The sequence below is a fragment of the Apodemus sylvaticus genome, chromosome X (genome assembly GCF_947179515.1).
Source record: "Apodemus sylvaticus chromosome X, mApoSyl1.1, whole genome shotgun sequence".
Taxonomy (NCBI): domain Eukaryota; kingdom Metazoa; phylum Chordata; class Mammalia; order Rodentia; family Muridae; genus Apodemus; species Apodemus sylvaticus.
The window spans coordinates 63205467-63221773 of record NC_067495.1 but is presented as its reverse complement, the minus strand read 5'-3'; the positions used below and the strand labels follow the sequence as shown (position 1 = coordinate 63221773).

General features: G+C 42.8%; 2 protein-coding genes across 2 annotated transcripts in view; both read left to right on the top strand.

Moving 5' to 3' along the window:
- LOC127674515 (doublesex- and mab-3-related transcription factor C1-like) overlaps positions 1 to 2117 on the top strand; it is a 31774-nt gene extending 29657 nt beyond the window's left edge. The window contains exons 7-9 of the mRNA XM_052170261.1: positions 247 to 307; positions 472 to 601; positions 1592 to 2117. Coding sequence (XP_052026221.1) covers positions 247 to 307; positions 472 to 601; positions 1592 to 1704 — 304 coding nt within the window. The 3' untranslated portion in view covers positions 1705 to 2117. The remainder of the gene's footprint in view (positions 1 to 246; positions 308 to 471; positions 602 to 1591) is intronic.
- A 4775-nt stretch (positions 2118 to 6892) lies between these two features.
- On the top strand, positions 6893 to 9514 carry LOC127674514 (doublesex- and mab-3-related transcription factor C1-like). Its single transcript, XM_052170260.1, has 4 exons — positions 6893 to 6912; positions 7997 to 8057; positions 8238 to 8415; positions 9405 to 9514. Exons 1-4 carry the CDS (start codon positions 6893 to 6895, stop codon positions 9512 to 9514), a joined length of 369 nt encoding a protein of 122 aa, XP_052026220.1.
- The last annotated feature ends 6793 nt before the right edge of the window (positions 9515 to 16307 follow it).

Here is a 16307-nt window from a genome sequence, read left to right as displayed (position 1 = left end):
CTCTGTAGCCCTTGGAGGAAAAAACCAGTACAAATTATTTTCTCAGAGATGCAGGTAAAAGAGGGATAGAAAGGAAAATGAGTCTATCAATAGGAGGGGTTTGCCCAAAGTACACAGATGAATAAATATCTATGCTATCATTTGGATTCCCAGATCTCTATGCTGCCAATCTCTGCTACTCTGTCTACTGATAGTAGACTTCCATGAGCACTTTTAATGCCCTGGTCTCTCCTCTTCTTCTTCCAGGTGTCCAAGCCTGATTCTTCAGCCCTGCGCCACCACTGATCCTATGCTACTGCAGCCACAGGTCCTGTCAAAGACTTGGGATTAAGAACAAAGGGATGGAAACTCTAGTAGACCAAGTGGAGGTGGGGGAGCAGCTGGGAGAAGCCAGGTGCTAGAGGTCCACTTGTCGTAGGAGAAGACACATATTTCCATAGTCTTCATTCTCCCATACCCTTTCTTCTACAGGGCCCCAGTGCCTCCAACCAGGCTTCGGTTTCTGCTACCTTAGAGTGGCAGGAGATGCTGGAGGCTGCTGAAGCTCTGCTGGCTCTGAAGAATTCTTCTCAGACACGTCACCAGCCCTGTGGCATGCCAGGTATATAGGGATATTGAGAGGTGAGAGGCTGTGTGATGAGCTTTTGGTAGTTGGGAATTCAGTGTTGGTGATTTTAACGAGCTCAGAACCAAACAGTCAAGTCCCTAAGACTGACTGTAGAGAAGCTGCCTCTGGGCCACTCAGTCAATCTTTAGGTTACTACATGTTTTGTTCACTAACAAATGGCCAGTGTCCTGACATCAAGAAACAGGTAGACTGATGTCCCTGAAGTAGCAGTCTTACTCTAGGGGAGGCAGTATATCAAGTAGAAGGATTAGAACTATGTGTAATGGTTCCCAATGCATGGTTGTAGTTGTGTCCCAGACCACTATAGACTGAGGAGGACTAAAAGGACAAGCCTAGGGGATAAGGGTTTGAAATGGGCACTGACCTAGGGCACCTTCATATAGATACAGAGCCTGGGCAGTCTAATCAGGTTAAATTTGACCAGTGAGTTTCAATGGTTTACTCAAACATGAAGGGCTTCCTGAGTTCAGAGGAGCATTACGTGGCTTGGGAGTCTGAGATAAAAGACTGTGCACTGGTGAGACAAAAACACCAAACTGGTTTGTGAGTGGGAAGCCACTCTGTGTGGATATGCTCACAATGAACGAAGCTGGAGAGATTGTCACTGAGGTCTAGCAAGGAGTTTAATGTAAGGCAGACCAGCAAACCTGTGGGGTGAGGAGATTCCTCAACTCAATAAAGATCATATCTAGAGACCCCAGGTTTGACCAAAAGCTATTGCTGGCTGCGACTGAGAGACAGTAGAGCTAAGAACAGAGATAAGGGATTCTGATGGGATGGGCGTATTCCTGGTCTCACTGAAAAAATCTGAGATTATGTCACACACACACACAAACACAAACACACAAATACACACACACACAAACACACACACACACACACACACACACACAAAGTGAAGAGAGAGCTTAGTGGAGTATCACGTATGTGATTGGACTCTGGACTTTGTCTTTCTGTCTCCAGGTACTGCTGGAGAGAGGGGATTGCAGCTGGCCAACCCCTCTATGCCACCAAGGCCTACTAGCTCTGGTTCGCTGCCTTCTGGACATCTGGATTGCATGTCCCTCTTGACCTAAGAACCCAGACTTTGAGGCCTTGCTAGAGCACTGCCTATTTGATTCCTCTTTCTGAACTTGCAAAATGGCTCTTGTCCAAAGTGCTTAATGTGATTTTTAAGCATTCAGGTATTTTATAAGCTTTCAGATCCTTTTTATGATGTAGGACAATGATGTAGGCTTTCCTATGTTCTTTACCCCCATCCCTTATTTCTTTGGAAGCTGGGGCTTTTTATGTGTCTTATAACATGCTTTGTGCAATCTAATATGATCAATCAATCTATCAATGGGGTTCTGAGTGGTATCAAATGCCAGTGTTTTCCTTTGTGTGCTCTCACTCGCACACATATCTGTGCACTACTGTACTTTAACATGCATGTGGAAACATGAGGATTTTCACATTGCACCTAGATTTGTGTGTTACCAAAAATAAATAATTTTGTAAGGCATTAAGAAGTATGTTTTTTTTATTAAGTGGCGTATCAAGGAAGACTACTTTGTTAACCAGTTAGCTCAAAATCAATTCTATTAAAGCATCAGACAACATCAGAGCACAATCTCTTTCAGAATTTCACAGCCCTTTTATTTGGTACCCAAGTCAACATTATGCAGTGTTTAATAGGTTTCTTCATCCTTGCATGAAGTTCTGTATCCTCGAATAATGTTCAAACTCAGTGTGGAAATAGAGACCCCACCAGACTGACAGAAATCTCAACCAGACTTTGATGGATGCACCCATTCTCCACTTTTCCTTCCACACCCCTTCTCATTTCATTGCAAATTATTAATAATGCATATCCCTTCTATTCCCTTTTGTCCTGATGCTCTGTTAACAAGAATTCTGATATTCTCCATCTGATGATAGAAAAATCAACATGAGAAAACAGGATATGGAGAAAAACTGAAAAACATCTCACTTCTCTTCTACTTCCTTCATTAGTTTCATGGATAAATGATTCCTAAGTCCATACTTCCACGGTGACAAATGATTAAAGTCAAGTATTCCTTAAGGAATAAGATCCTGCTCTACAATGGTATCTTCAACATATGTTGGTTCCATAGCTGAGTTAGTCCTTCTGGATTTGTAGTTACCACTAGGCAATGGTTGTGATTTTGTATTCACAGAGCTATGGAGCATGCAATTCTTGTATGATTATTTTTAACCTTTATTGGTATTTAACTTTTATCTGAAATACATTTAAAATTTATATTCAGATACAGTGTAAAGAAGACATCTGGTTATACAAACACCATATGTTAAACACTCTTTATATAATGATGGTCAAGAATATGTGGACTACAATACCTGTGAGCAGTGTGGAGGTTAGTTGAGAAGCCATAGCAATAGGCCATGATAAAAACAAGAAAGAATTCTAGCTGTAGGCGTAAGATAATTCTCCATGCTCCTGCCTCTATTACACATAATGTTGAACAAGGAGAAATCTGGAACACTTAGCTCCTGTACTGGGACTGACATGGTAGACTGGCCTATGGATTCAATATTTCTGTCTTGTCTGACTTGAAAGGTTGTAGAAAATAGGTTGACAGTTGGAAGCCACTCATAACAGAAGCCAGAAGCATTTAAGAGCTGCAGGCCTACAATGCAGGCACCATGGGAACCGGAAACTAGGAAAAGCGATATGGGTAACTGAACCTCTGACCCACTGTCAACAGTCTTCCTATACATTAAGCCAGAACTCAGGACTAGGAGGGACCTCATGAACAATTGAAAGAAAACACCAAAACTGTATTTAGTAAGTTAAAAGAGAACATTGACAGATAGTCAAAGCAATGTTCAAAATAACAACAAAGTGAAGACAGAAATAAAATCACTAGATTAGTGACTGATGTTTTTTGTTTTTTATTTTTATTAGTTTATTTTATCGTATGTGCCAGTGTTTGCCTGCACGTATGCATATGTTCCACATCCATGAGCCTGTGGAGCTCAGAAGATGGAATGGGATCTCCTAGAACTGGAGTTACAGATGTTTGTGAACCATAATTAGATACAAATTTGGAGAATCACTATACTATTGCTGGGAATTGAGTGCAGGTCATCTGTACCTTCTCCCCAGCCCCTACACTTTCTTATTTTAAACCACATAATAAAGCTACAATTATCACACTATTCTGGTATGGGCATACACAAAGAAAAACAATCTAGAGGAATAGCATAGCATCCAGAAATAAATCCTCATCCATATGGTCAAATGACCTTTAACAAAGGTACCAATCCTACTGGATGAGAGACATTATTACCTCAATAAGACATATTGGAAAACCAAATGGAAATGATGCAGTTGGCAATTACATCATCTAAAAAAATACCTAAAATGAATTAAGAAGGCACAAGAAGAAAAACGAGCAGTTGCTGAATTTAAATCTGTCTGCCTTTTCTTAGAACAAGATGAAAGTGAAATATTCCTGCTGCTTTCATAACAGGCTATCTTTGATTATGGAAACCATTGGTTTGAAAATAATTTAATTTGTGATTAATTGTGATTGAAATAAACTGTTTTAGAATAGTTTCAGATTTACATACTAGTTAATTGTACAGTTAGTCTCCAAATTTGTGTATCAATTGTATTTATCATTTTTGAAGTAGAGTTCACACATATCTATGCATGCTTAATGATCTTTTTGTCAGCAAATGGAGGAATAATTTGAGTGATTAATTTAATACCTGTATAAAGCAAGAAGTACAAAACAATATGAGATACATAGCACCTACGTATGTGGGTTAAAATCCATATCAATAAGAAATGCACCTTTCAGAAAAAAAGCATACAAACAAAACACTAGAAATGAAAATCCTGGAGCACTAACATAGCCATTAAAGGTGAATGGAGTGAGGAATAATAGGACTCAATGAAAAACTAAAGGAAAGGATGGCATTTCACAGTTTGAATACAACCTTGTGAAACATATATATTATTAGCTTTAATTCAATCTTCAAATTTTGAAGCCATGGAATCTAAGGAAGCAGGCAATAGAAAAATATAGAATTGGAATTCTTCACCAAGAAGCAGTTGATGATATGATTCAGATCATCTTCCCCACAGAGGCAACCCACACACAATCACTGCTGAAAATGAAACCACCCAGGTAAAGATCTGGCAGCCATAAACAGTTGGACATTAGGCTCATACTAGGTATTTGATAAGCAGAATACCTTATAGGACTTCATGAACCCCGTTGAGGCCAACAAGACAAAGCCTACCCATACTCTACTGTACAGCAAGGAACACAGAGAACACAGGTCATTCACTGGATCAGCACTGGGAATCTCAATGGATCTTAAGAACTTACTCTCTGATGTCATTGAAAGCGATTGTGTAAAATTATGGCCCTAAACCTAGTTGTACTCCTCTCAGATATCCTGTTATTGTCCTGTGTCATAGAGGTCCTGCAGGCCCTTTCAAGTGGCCCAGCAGTTCATAGATGGGGTAGATGTTGGGGTGGGCCAACTCAAAGTCATGGGTTTGGGCCTGAATGGTAGCTGAGCTGGTCAGTCTGCCAGCTCACCACCAGGGCAAGCTCTCCAATACTGTCCCAGCTAGCTTACCCAGTGCCACAGACAGCAAGGGATGAGACCAGCTCTTCCACTGTTATGCTTGAGGAACCAACAAACCCACGGCCATCCTCATGCTGGCAGGGCCAGCTCTACTGTGTTGTCCAGGCAAGGTGTGGGGCTTTCTCTTCTTCCTTTCACCTCCCTCTCGCCTGTAACTGGTGAAATGCTGAGTCAGCACTCCTGCTTTGATGACCCAGGGGTCAACTCTACCACCTGCCACAGATGGTGAGGGACAAGGGGTCTGAATGTATCTCTCTTGGGCCCATGCCCTCTCACAGCCAATAAGTGGCAGGATGAGTTCTTCCTTGGCCTGCCCTCAAGACCTGCTCACCCATACCTACCCCTATAAGGATCAGCTATACTGTGCTGTCCAGATGATATAGGGCCCACTATCCAGAGTGCTGCAGCCAGTGGATGAGAGACAGGACCTCTCCCACTCCCACACCTTCTGGACCAGCTCCAAGGCAATTTCTTAATTGCACCCCCTGTAAAATAAAAAAGGCAAACTGCATATTTCTAGTATATAGTGACACAGACTATATATTACTATTCCAAAATGAAGGAACGGGAGTAAAGGAATACTGGATCAGAGCAAGACCAAAACCCAGCAGGATAAATGCCAAATTCTGTAGCTCCATGTCTGATGTTGAGAGTTAAATTTCAAAGGGCTTAGACAGCACTACTCCAACTTTGCTGTATGCAACATACAAATGTCTCTTGGAATGGTCCTATTCCCTGTATTTAGTTCTCCTTGGTAGATATCTCATGACTCTGGCATCTCCAACATCTTGGGATCTCCACCACAACCCACCCTTTCCTTCACAACTTCAGCTACTGGCCTCTCAGACCCCCATGCAATGACTCTACTACCACATATTGCCTGGACTCAGTGGCTCTCTGAAACCACAGATGAAGATTCCATAACCCCTTTAATCAAGTATCCTTCATTATGTTAAAGCCAGCATAACATGGATAACATAGCTAAGTTTACATGCCCTCTTAGGATGAATGAAATGCTGAAACTGCTAGAATTCTACAAGGCAATACAAGGCAAACCAATACCAGAGAAGACTAGTGAGGCAGATCAAAGTAAACCAAGGCCAGATCCTCCTCCCACTGTCTGTGGGAACGTATTTATATTATCTCTAAACATCATGCATCCTCTCATGTATCTGCTTCAGCAAAACATCCTCTCACCCGTGTGCCCGAGAAAACCATCATATGACATAACTGAGTTTCAAAAGAAACCAGAAACTTCTCTTTCAGTGTTTTTTTTCAAAAGTCACTGACAATGTAATTAAAACAACAACAACAACAACAACAACAACAACAACAACAACAACCTGCCAGGCATGGAAAACTTCCTTTTGAGTTGTTGGTTGGGGAAGTCCAAATTAAAAGGTATGGCTGTTATGAAGTATAATCCATTGAGGAGGTACCTGGTAGGCCCATACCAAGGTATGTCTCTGAGTAATTGCACCATGGAACAGATCTAGTATAAAGGGGTTCATTAGGGGGAAGGGAGGGGAGTGGGGGCTCCGAGAAGGGAGAAGCAAAGTAGACAGACAGAAAGAAGGGAGCAGAGAGAGCTTGAGGACAGAGAAAGGTGGAGGGGTGGGGTAAAGAAGGACAGAAATGGGGTACATTATCTTAGGGTAAGGAGCTAGTTGCTTGTTCTCTAGTTGTCAAGCTACAGTTAGCTGAGCTGTCAATGTAATCAGAGACCTCAGAAGAATAATTTGTAAATCTCAATGGCTATGTATCAACTAAATTTCACAGAGAAATCTTGTCTCAATAAATAATAACAATTATTTTAAATCATCAAAATGAAGGTGATTATATGTTCAATGGTTATGATGCTATTGTACATCTTCATTGAGAGAGGTCAAAATGGAGCAAACCTAGGTAAAAAAGAGCAGAGCTGCTAAATTGGATTAGTCTATAATTATGAGGACTTCAAACTGCTGGACAAAAGGAATGCTGTATTGGGACAGAGGCTCTAGATTTGTGTTAACAGGAAAGAACAAAAGGCTTTGGGTTCTTTCCAAAATTATAAAAATCAGATTTGATGGAGGGAGACCTCCTGAAGATATTGTCTACAGAAAGAAAGGAGAAAATCAAAAGGACAAAATCAACCAGTAATGTATAATGCTAAACCCTCTATGGAAACAAATCAGAAACTGACTAGGACATAAATATGTCCCCAGGCAGAACTTTAGCTACACATAATGAATAAATCTTGTTGGTCCCTTAGTCGGTCTTCCTATAGATGGACATGGGAGAAGATAGTGTTGGGATGTGAGGTCATGATGGGGATGGGCCATAGAGGCCCAGAGGAATGCTGATGGCCAGCAGAGAGAACATCCTCGAGAAGACCCTGGCTTGCCCTTCATAACCAGTGAGGACTGGGCAAAATGGAAGCCAGTGTCAGTCCCTGAAAAAGGAGGGTACTCACATCTTTCCAGATGCTTTGCAGATTAGAGCATAGTCACCGTGGATTCTCCATCATCTTCAACATAGCCCTGGGAGGAAAGACCTGGTATGAATTAGTGTCTTGGGGAAAATATAAAAGATTGAAAAGGAAGCCGGCTAAGAAGGTGCCTGGGTGAAAAAGACCAACCGTTTAAAACTGTGCAGATTTCCCCAGCCTGATTTCCAAACCCCTGGCCCTGCAAGTGTTCTGGGAGGAGTTGTCCTCCAGAGGGTTTAATCCCCGGCCTCTCCTCTCCTTGCTTCCAGATACTCAAGTGTGATCGTGCAAAACCGTGCCGTCCATGGGCCTCATCTACTGCAGCCACAGGTCCTGGCAAAGTAGTGGGGACTAGGTCCCATGGAGGGAAAGAGTTCAGTGAATGGGAAGAACAAAAAGCCGTGTGGAGGGGTGCTGCTGGGAGGAGCTGGGCACTTGAAGGGGCTCCTGTGCAGGTGGGAGGAGGTGTGGTTTCCCAGCTGTCATTCTCTAATGTCACTTCCTTTGCAGGTCTCTAATGACACCAAGCAAGATACTATTGCTGCTGCCTTAGAGTGGCAGCGGAAGCTGGAGGCCGCTGAGGCACTGTTGGCTCTGAGAAACTCTCCTCTGCCTCCTCCTGTTTCTGCCTCTCCACGACAGCGGGGCAACATGCCAAATAGCTATCTTCCTGGACGTCGACCACGAGGTGGGGAGACTTGGGAAGTTGGATGGGTTGTGGTAATTTGGTTGTACCTGGGAACTTTGAGTTTGAACTGTCTTGGCTCAGACAATTAAGTTCCTCAGTCTGACTTAGGAGATGGTATTCCAGGGGCTGCTCTGGGAATCTTCAGGTAGCAACAGTTGCTCAAGAGCAAATGGCCAGCGCCTGACCTCAAAACAAAGCAAAACTACCACCATCACCGTAACAACAACCAAATCCTGGTAGACAAATGCCCCCAAGGTGACCAGGTCTTATCTGAGTTCAAGAACATGCCAAATAGAAAGAATGTAAGTAGGCATAATGACTCCCAGCCCAGCTAAATGTCCTCAGTTCCCAGTCGACTGAGGAGGCCTGGGAGGTCATGCATATGAAGGAATGGTCTGAAAGGGAACCAGGGCGTGGTGAAGACTTCAGAGCATTTGTCTGTATAGATGCGGAGCCTGGGTGCCTTCCAGTCATGAGCTCAGAGAAGAATTCCATAGCTGGAGAGGCTGCTAAGGAAGGCCAGGCCATGATGATAAAACAATACAAAACAAAATCAGAGCAAAGCAAAACAAAGAACTACGAGGAAGACCAACCTGGTGAAGTGTGTTAGTGGGAAGCCACTTTGTGTGGCAGACATACTGGAATAAGGAGCAAGGAATGAAACTGTAGACCTTGCTTCTCACAGAGGTCTGGAAGAATTGGTGATGTAGATTGGGCCAGAAAACTAGGGGAAGAGTAAGAGGAAGTGCAGAACTTCCCTGATACAGTGAGGATCATAACTTTAGACCCAAGGTTTGACTAAGTGGGATTATGGTGACTGACAGAGAGGTGGAGGAGCCCAGATCAGAGATAAGGGAGTGAGTCTGTTCCTGGCTTCAGGGACAACTCTTAGATTGGGTGGGGCACTGGAGTGTGAGGGTTTGCTGGGTGGTGACACAGATAGGGTTTGCTGGGTGATTTGGCTCTGGCCCATCCTTTTCTGTTTTCAGGTTCTGCTGGAGAGAGGGGGCTGCAGCTTCGTAGTCCCTACCTGCCACCACGGTCTGCCAACTCCATCTCTTTGACTGGAAGTCTGGAGTGCATGCCCTTCTTCACCTAAGAGACCAGAGTGCGAGGTCTCACCATAGCATTGCCTATTTGGCAACCTGGTTCAAGCCTAAAGTGACAAGTGTTTTTAAAACTTTTTTAGCTTTTGAGATGAGTTCTCACATAGCCATCCCAGCCTAGGATTCAGTACATAGCTAATGATGACTTTGAACTCCTGATTTTTCTCCACCTCCCAAGTGCTGGGATTATAGGCATGTGTTACCATGCCTGGATTTTTAAAAATTATGATGATTCTTATGCTTTCAGTAGTTCTGTAATCATTCAGACCCTTTCTATGGTGTAGGGATTTTTCACTGTATCTAAGCATGTGTGTGTGTGTGTGTGTGTGTGTGTGTGAAGAAATAATAAACACACGCTGTAGGCACCGAAATCTGTGAGTTGTTTCTTAAAACAGCATAAGACAAATATCCAGGAGGATTGTTGACCTCCACCAAGTCTTCGGGTTAACTAAGCATTTATTTTTAATTAAGTCTTGAATGCAAATTCAAACCTTGATGCAGCTGCTGAAGGCTTTTCAAAAGCACCCTTTATTTGCTACCCAAGGTAACGCATAGAAGGGTTGATAGGATCATGTTTAAAGCCTGAATATTCTGAGACTTCTGCTAATGTTCCACACATATGAACTGCTGGTCCCCCCAGGCAGACAGCTAACTAACTGTACATAGCTTGGTGTAGACTTTTTTTGTTGTGCCTTTACCTCCTTCCTTTCTTCACTGCCTAATAATAAATAATCAGGATCTAACTGTGAGGTGCCAGCTGGCCTTGAGTTCACTGTGTACCTACCTCAGGTTCTCTGGCAAAGATCTTATGTGACGTTCCTGACTCAGCCTCTCCCCTGCTAAGATGACGGGTGTGCCTCACGATGTCTGGCTTCCTGCCTGTATTTGTAATGACACCTGTTTGATGCTGCTGCTATCCAATTTCCACAATTCCTTTATTTTCTGAGGCTGGGAGAAGTCAGGGTTCTTATAGTCCCCATGTAATGGCATAGAAACGAGCATGGAAAATCACAGAGGATTTTGAGAATTAAGCTGGGCTGACTTCCATCACATACCTTCTTTTTCCCTTAATGCCAAAGTGTGTCATCCTCCAGTGACAGATGAATATGCCCCCATGTTCCCGCAGTAGTATGACATTAAACCACATCTTGTTCCCACAGTTAAGTAAAAGGGGAAATGTGTTTTGGTAGAAGAACATGGCAGAAGAAGAAGGAGGAGGAGGAGAAGGAGGAGGAGGAGAAGGAGGAGGAGAAGGAGGAGGAGGAGAAGGAGGAGGAGGAGAAGGAGGAGGAGGAGGAGGAGCAGGAGGAGGAGGAAGAGGAGGAGAAAAACAACAGGAATAACACAAAAGACATTTGAGGAAGGAAAGAGGCTAATGTGCCTGGACCCTTTGATTTTCGTGAGGCCTGGTATCTTTTTGTCAGAGGTCTTCAGATCAGACCTTCTCCCTTCCAATGTTTCATAATTAATGAGTTTCTGGTATATTTTAATTCTCTTTGGATATCTGTGTTAAGTGTTAAGTGATTTCATATGTCTCCCTTTGTCATGTAATCTCACAGTTCACAGCTTTAAAACCCCACCTCTGTTGTGTTTTGACACTCACATGTTCCATAGCCACAATGGTTAGGTCTGAATTTGTCCATCATTTTAGAGCACTGTTAAAGTAGGGTCACTTGAACAGGAAGTGTTAAGGTGAAAACATCTAGGCTGTCATACAGGCCAAGCACAGGCTTCTAGGGGAAGGGTCGTTCAAGGAGGGAAGTTCTCTATGCCTTCTCACTGGCTGAATTCACAGTACCAGAAGGCTAAAGAACACGAAAGGTGAAGAGATTTTTTTTTTTCAAATTCAGACTGCTACTATAAGTAATGTATGAAAAATAGTGAGGGGGCTGGACAGATGGCTCAGTGGTTAAAAGCACAAGCTGCTCTTCTGAAGGTCCTGAGTTCAAATCCCAGCAACCACATGGTGACTCACAACCATCTGTAACAAGATCTGACGCCCTCTTCTGGAGACTCCGAAGACAGCTAGAGTGTACTTACATATAATAAATAAATAAATCTTTAAAAAAAAAAGAAAAATAGTGAGATGTCGAAAAATAATTAGGAGTTGATGGATTTTGACTACAGATGTTTCATCAGTTAATAAAGTGGATATGATTGCAAGCTTATAAAATTTAGATTCTACTTATTGCCTGTGTATAGGAATGACCCTCATGTGTCTTAAAGTTTAACAATTAACTTTTGTGGCCAGGAAGAGCCTGTCCCAGCAGTCCACTGTTTCAAGTTTTGTCCACAATGCCAACTCAATGCCGAGACAATGAGCATTCTATTGGCAAAAAGGCAAAGAAAGGGTTAAAGCCTTCTGGAATGTAGTATTTTTTGTTTTTGTTTTTGTTTTTTGTTGTTTTTGTTTTTTGTTATTTTGTTATTTTTTGTTGTTTTTGTTTTTGTTTTGTTTTGTTTTTTTGTTTTGTTTTGTTTTTTTTTTTTTGAGAAAGGATTTCTCTGTGTAGCCCTGGCTGTCCTGGAACTCATTCTGTAGACCAGACTGGCCTCGAACTCAGAAATCCACCTGCCTCTGCCTCCCAAGTGCTGGGATTAAAGGCATTCGGCACCACTGGGGCTGCCGCTGCTGAGGCCACTGCTGCTGCAGCTGCCGCCACCGCTGCCGCTGCTGCCTCTGCCGCCGCCGCTGTCGCCGCCGCCTCCACCACCACCCGGCAGGAATGTAGTATTTTAATAACACAAGATTGTGGAAAATATTTTGCAGGCTGGACAGTTAGGATCATTTATGATCAAAGGCATACTAGCATACATGACCACATATTGCTATGCAATCAGTTACAATAGAAATAATCATCTTTTTTTTTTTTTTTAGATATGATTGGAACTGCATCAGAGTAGAAGGATTTGTATCAAAGTAACTCACCCCCCACACATACATATGGATTCTAGTGAGACAAGACACTGCTATTTTTGTGTCACAGTTTGGAAGTGATACTGATATATTTTGTAGTTTCAGTAAATCTGTTAGTAATCCCTGCCTGTTGTCCAACTGACAAAATCAATTTCACATGATATCTAAATAGGAGTGTTAAAAGTGATTACCTGGTGAAAGTCAGGGGCATAAAACAAAATGAAATATGTAGCAGAAAAATCTGTGGGCAAAAACTAGATTGCACATAGAAGAGCAGAGTTCACAAGAGCACGGACAGCACCATTGACAGGAAATCCCCAAGACACTTGCACATGCCTTGGAGGAGAATGATACTGTGGTTGAAGGGGGATCGATAAGTACCTAGAGGTAGAGCCCTTGCAGAGATGCAGAGGACACTGGAGCAAATCAGGGACTGGTGTCAATTCAACTCTTAAGCCACAGGACCCCAGAAATTAGGCAACAGAAGAATTTTGCATTGGACTTCTTCATCCAGAATCGGGACATCATAGAATTCATATCATCTGTCCCAGTGAATTCATCCACATATGAACACAGGCAAACGGTGAGACCCCACAGGGCAAGATCTTGCAGAGGCACAGACAGTCTTGTGTCAGTCTCATATTAGGTACTTGATTTGAATCTGGTCCAGTACTGGGAATCTCTGTGGATGTCAAGTACTTCCTTAGCTCCCGTCTTCACTCCCTCACAGTCATCTCTAGGGTCTTTGTAATTGTGCAGTCTTAGCCTGTTATCCTGACGTGTCTCCTGCCTTGCTGGTCCCCCTTGCTGTCTTGATCCCTGTCTGTCAGCACCTTTCCCTGAGTAGGAGGGCTGGAATGCCATGGACGATGCTCATGGGGTCTGCATACACGGTGCTTGTGAGTTTTTGTCTCTGGTGAGGATGACATTGTTGGGCCTGATCTCTTGTTCTTTTCTTCACTCATTATTCCAGTGATCCTGCAGGTGAGTGTGTCAAGTGTCTTTATAACTCAGAGAACACTTCCCAGGGGCTTAATGTCTGATTCAGATCAATGCCTTAAAATGAAATTCCCCAATTGCACCTGAAACACTGGTGAGCTGTCATCAAATCCATTTCTTTCAATGATGTAAGACTTCATAGTCTTTCCAGCTCTACACCAAGAAGATGCTGCTCATGTGTGTGTGTGTGTGTGTGTGTGTGTGTGTGTGTGTGTGTGTGTAGGCCAGGGGACGATGTTGAGTGTTTCCTTCTATCACTCTCCACCTTAAAATATTATATTTTTATGTATAAGTCTTTTGCTTGCATATGTGTATACATACCACGTGTGTTTCTGGTTTCCTTGTAAGTCAGAAATGGCAGTAGGATACCCTGGAACTGGAGTTTTGGATGTGGCAAACTACCACTTGAGTACTGGGAATAGAACCTGTGTCCTCTGCAAGAGCATCCAGTGCTGTTATCTGCTGAGCCATCTCTCAGCTCCTCCATGCTATTTTGAAAGGGACTCTCACTAAACCTAGACATTGCCCTCTAGGCCACATCAGTCGCCCAACAAGGCCCTAATATTCACCTGTCTCTGTCACCGGCCCTTGGGTTTCAGATGTATGCTGGGGATTATGTTTATTCTGGAGGCTGGGAGTAACTCAGGTCTTTGTGCTGGTGTAGCAAGGTCTCTATCCTCTGAGACACCTCGTCAGCCCTAGAGCAGGGCATGTCATTTACAAATATGTCATTCCTGTATTTTGAAACACCTCATTTTCAGCATCAGCAATCAATACTCCGGGCCAGTGAACGGAGCAGACAGTTCTCAAAAGAATCACATGGCTAAGAAGTATCTTAATAGTGACTGGCTAAGAAGTATCTTAAAAGAGATCTACATCCATAGCCATCAGAGAAATGCAAAGTCAAAGGATTGGACATTTCCATTTCCTCTCAGTGAGAATGCTTATCATGAAGAAAACCAATGCCAAAGCCTTGAGGTGAGGATGTGGGTAGAGGGGAACCCTCACTGTCAGTGCAAGTATAACCCAATGCAGCCCTTCCAGGGATCAGTGTGCAGGTTGCCCAGAAAGCTAAAAGTATGAGTTTATATATGACAAACAGCAGCTGTATCACTTCTAGGTATGCAGCCACCATCTGCTATCACCGAGACATTTGCATGACTATGCTCACTGTTACTCTATTGCACAATAATGAGGAGATGAAATCAGTGTAGATGGCCATCAACAGGTGAATGGATCATGAAAATATAGTGCATACACAAAATTAGCTTTTATTCAGCCATAAATAAAAATGAAATTTACAGGAAAATGGAAAGAATTGGAAAATAATATAGTTAAAGGAAGTATAGCTTAGAAATACACTGCTTCATGTTAGTCTCAAATGTGGATCCTTTTATAACTCACACACACATACACACACACAGGGAAAGAAGCTTCCAGAAAGTGGATAAAGAAGGTGATAGCATACCTGTGAAAGGAAAGTGGAAGGGGGACTCTGATGACTGGATGTGTACACATGGGGAGAGGGACAAGGACCTGGGGAAGAGAACCAGGTGTCTGTCAAGAGACCAAGAGAACTAAACACTCATGAAATGTTCATAAGGAAACCCGTTCTGATATATCAGATTATAATACTATCTATATCAATAATCATTTTTCTGGTTGAACTAGATTGTTGGTTTTTAAAGTTTTCTTTTTATTCTGCTGAGATGTGATTTTTTTTTAAAAAAAGAAAGATTCACATCAAGTTGTGATTTGGCCCCAAAGGGCCAGAATATTGTGATCGTCCTGACTGAACCTTGAATTATCTGGGTTTCAAGGTAGGCATTATCATGACAGATTTGCTCTGCTCATCTATATTTTCAGGTTTATTTTTAAATCATGTGTATGGATATTTATCTGACATTTGTCTGACTCTCTCTCTCTCTCTCTCTCTCTCTCTCTCTCTCTCTCTCTCTCTCTCTCTCTCTCTGTGTGTGTGTGTGTATGTGTGTGTGTGTGTGTGAGCAAGTGCACCCAAATAAGCTTGCATGTGCACAGGAGCCCCTCATGCACGCTTGGTGCCTGCAAAGGCCAGAAGAGAGCATCGGGGCCACTGGAATTGGAGTCACAGATCATTGGAAAGTGCAATGTGTGTGCTGGGAACTACTGGGCCCTCTCCCAGAGCAGCAAGTGTTGCTAATCTCTGAACAATCTCTCTAATCCCTGCGATGATCTTCTTCTGTGTTGTTTATGGAATGTCCTCTGGACACCTCTTCCTAGCCACTGACCACAGTGCAAACAGTATAGGCAGAAAAGACAGATGGAGGAGGCTGGGGATTTCTTTTTTTCTCAGCCTTGCTAGTCTTGTTTGAGATCTTGATGCCCGAGGCTGGCTGAGGTAGCTGGAGCTTCTTATGTTTTGGTAAGGTAAACAGTGTTAGTAGACATGCCAGGGATCTCTGCTCTGGCATCTGCCGTGCCCTCCTGGTACTTATCTATAAGTAAATTAAAAACAGCTTTTCTAATTTGAATATCATGGTGAGGAGCATATAGTGAAGCAAACTGGACCATTTAGGGTAGGCAGCAAGGGAGTGGGTGCAAAGAGAAATGTACCTGCCAAGGAGGACATCCTTCCATAGCCTACTTCCTTCAAGTCATCCTTAGCCCTTTCCCCTCAGTTCCTACAGACCACTGACGCATCACCTTGGTTTCTCTTTCCTGTTGCTATGCTACAATATCCGGAATAAAGAAACACAAGTGACAAACGATTTATTTCATCTCCAAGCTCAAGAATACAGAAGTCAAAGCAGCAGAAGGAGCCTGAAACAGTTGACCACAGCACATCTATAATTAGGGAGCATAGAGGGGTGACTGTTGCTTATTTCCTT